The sequence below is a fragment of the Stegastes partitus genome, unplaced genomic scaffold (assembly GCF_000690725.1).
Source record: "Stegastes partitus isolate 25-593 unplaced genomic scaffold, Stegastes_partitus-1.0.2 Scaffold10, whole genome shotgun sequence".
NCBI lineage: Eukaryota > Metazoa > Chordata > Actinopteri > Pomacentridae > Stegastes > Stegastes partitus.
In genome coordinates this window covers 458,681-459,981 of record NW_007577741.1, presented here as the reverse complement: position 1 = coordinate 459,981, position 1,301 = coordinate 458,681, and the positions used below count along the sequence as shown (strand labels likewise).

Genomic DNA, 1,301 nt, shown 5'->3' with positions numbered 1-1,301 from the left:
GAGAAAAGCGAATACAAGATGGAGATCGATGACCTCAGCAGCAACATGGAGGCTATCGCTAAAGCCAAGGTCAGGGTGCTGCATTTTTTATCACGTGAAAATGAAGTGTAATCTTTTTTTTTTTACTAATAGATGCTTTCTGTCATCAGGGAAACCTTGAAAAGATGTGCAGGACATTAGAAGATCAGCTGAGTGAGCTGAAATCCAAGAATGAGGAGAACGTTCGTCAGCTGAATGACATTAGTGCACACAAAGCACGACTTCAAACTGAAAATGGTATGAACCTCATTTAGAGCTTCTTTACATTATGGTGAAAACACAAGGTTGTTATCCACGAGGTGAAATCCGCATCACTTCATCATTTCACCCAGTGCTCATGGAACAGATTATATGTGGCAAAAAGCAGCCAAGATCTCTACAAGTACTCTTTAGTATGTGGCCTGATTTGTGTAAAGCTTAAAACACATCTTTTTTTATTGTAGTCTTAAGGTCACAACAAAAAGGCACACAAGCTCAAGGTTTATGCCTCTATCCTGGAGATAACTACAGCAAATTACAGTTTTACTAATTTCTTGTATCATTGTACATTATGCTAATTACTATCTGTGATTAGGTGAATATACACGTCAGCTGGAGGAGAAGGAAGCTCTTGTTTCTCAGCTGACCAGAGGCAAACAGGCTTACACTCAGCAGATTGAAGAGCTGAAGAGGCACATAGAGGAGGAAGTTAAGGTGAGAGTCTATTAAAACAGCAGAATAATCACAGTGAGAAAAAAGCTACGTGATAGTTGAGATCTAATGTTTGTCTGGTTCTTATCTGGCTCACAGGCCAAGAACGCCCTGGCTCATGCTGTCCAGTCTTCCCGTCACGACTGCGACCTGCTCAGAGAGCAGTATGAGGAGGAGCAGGAGGCCAAAGCTGAGCTGCAGCGTTCAATGTCCAAGGCTAACAGCGAGGTGGCTCAGTGGAGAAGCAAATATGAGACTGATGCTATTCAGCGCACTGAGGAGCTGGAGGAGGCAAAGTAAGCTTCAGTTTTAGCTTTGCCAAATTGTACTGAGTGTAAGTTGTTATATTCTGTAAGTTTGAAAATCGAACATCTTTAATAGGAAAAAGCTTGCCCAGCGTCTTCAGGATGCAGAGGAGTCCATCGAGGCCGTGAATGCAAAATGTGCCTCTCTGGAAAAGACTAAGCAGAGACTGCAGGGTGAGGTGGAGGACCTGATGATCGATGTGGAGAGAGCTAATGCTCTGGCTGCTAACCTGGACAAGAAGCAAAGGAACTTTGACAAGGTACAGT

At 43.1% G+C, this 1,301-nt stretch overlaps 1 protein-coding gene across 1 annotated transcript in view; it reads left to right on the top strand.

Annotated features, from left to right (window-relative positions):
- The window catches only part of LOC103360549 (myosin heavy chain, fast skeletal muscle-like), a gene marked incomplete at its 3' end in the record, with an annotated part of 13,113 nt that overhangs the window by 7,765 nt on the left and 4,047 nt on the right, over positions 1–1,301 (top strand). Inside the window, exons 24-28 of the mRNA XM_008286338.1 lie at positions 9–69; positions 150–276; positions 614–732; positions 829–1,025; positions 1,111–1,294. Of these exons, the coding sequence (XP_008284560.1) occupies positions 9–69; positions 150–276; positions 614–732; positions 829–1,025; positions 1,111–1,294 (688 nt within the window). The remainder of the gene's footprint in view (positions 1–8; positions 70–149; positions 277–613; positions 733–828; positions 1,026–1,110; positions 1,295–1,301) is intronic.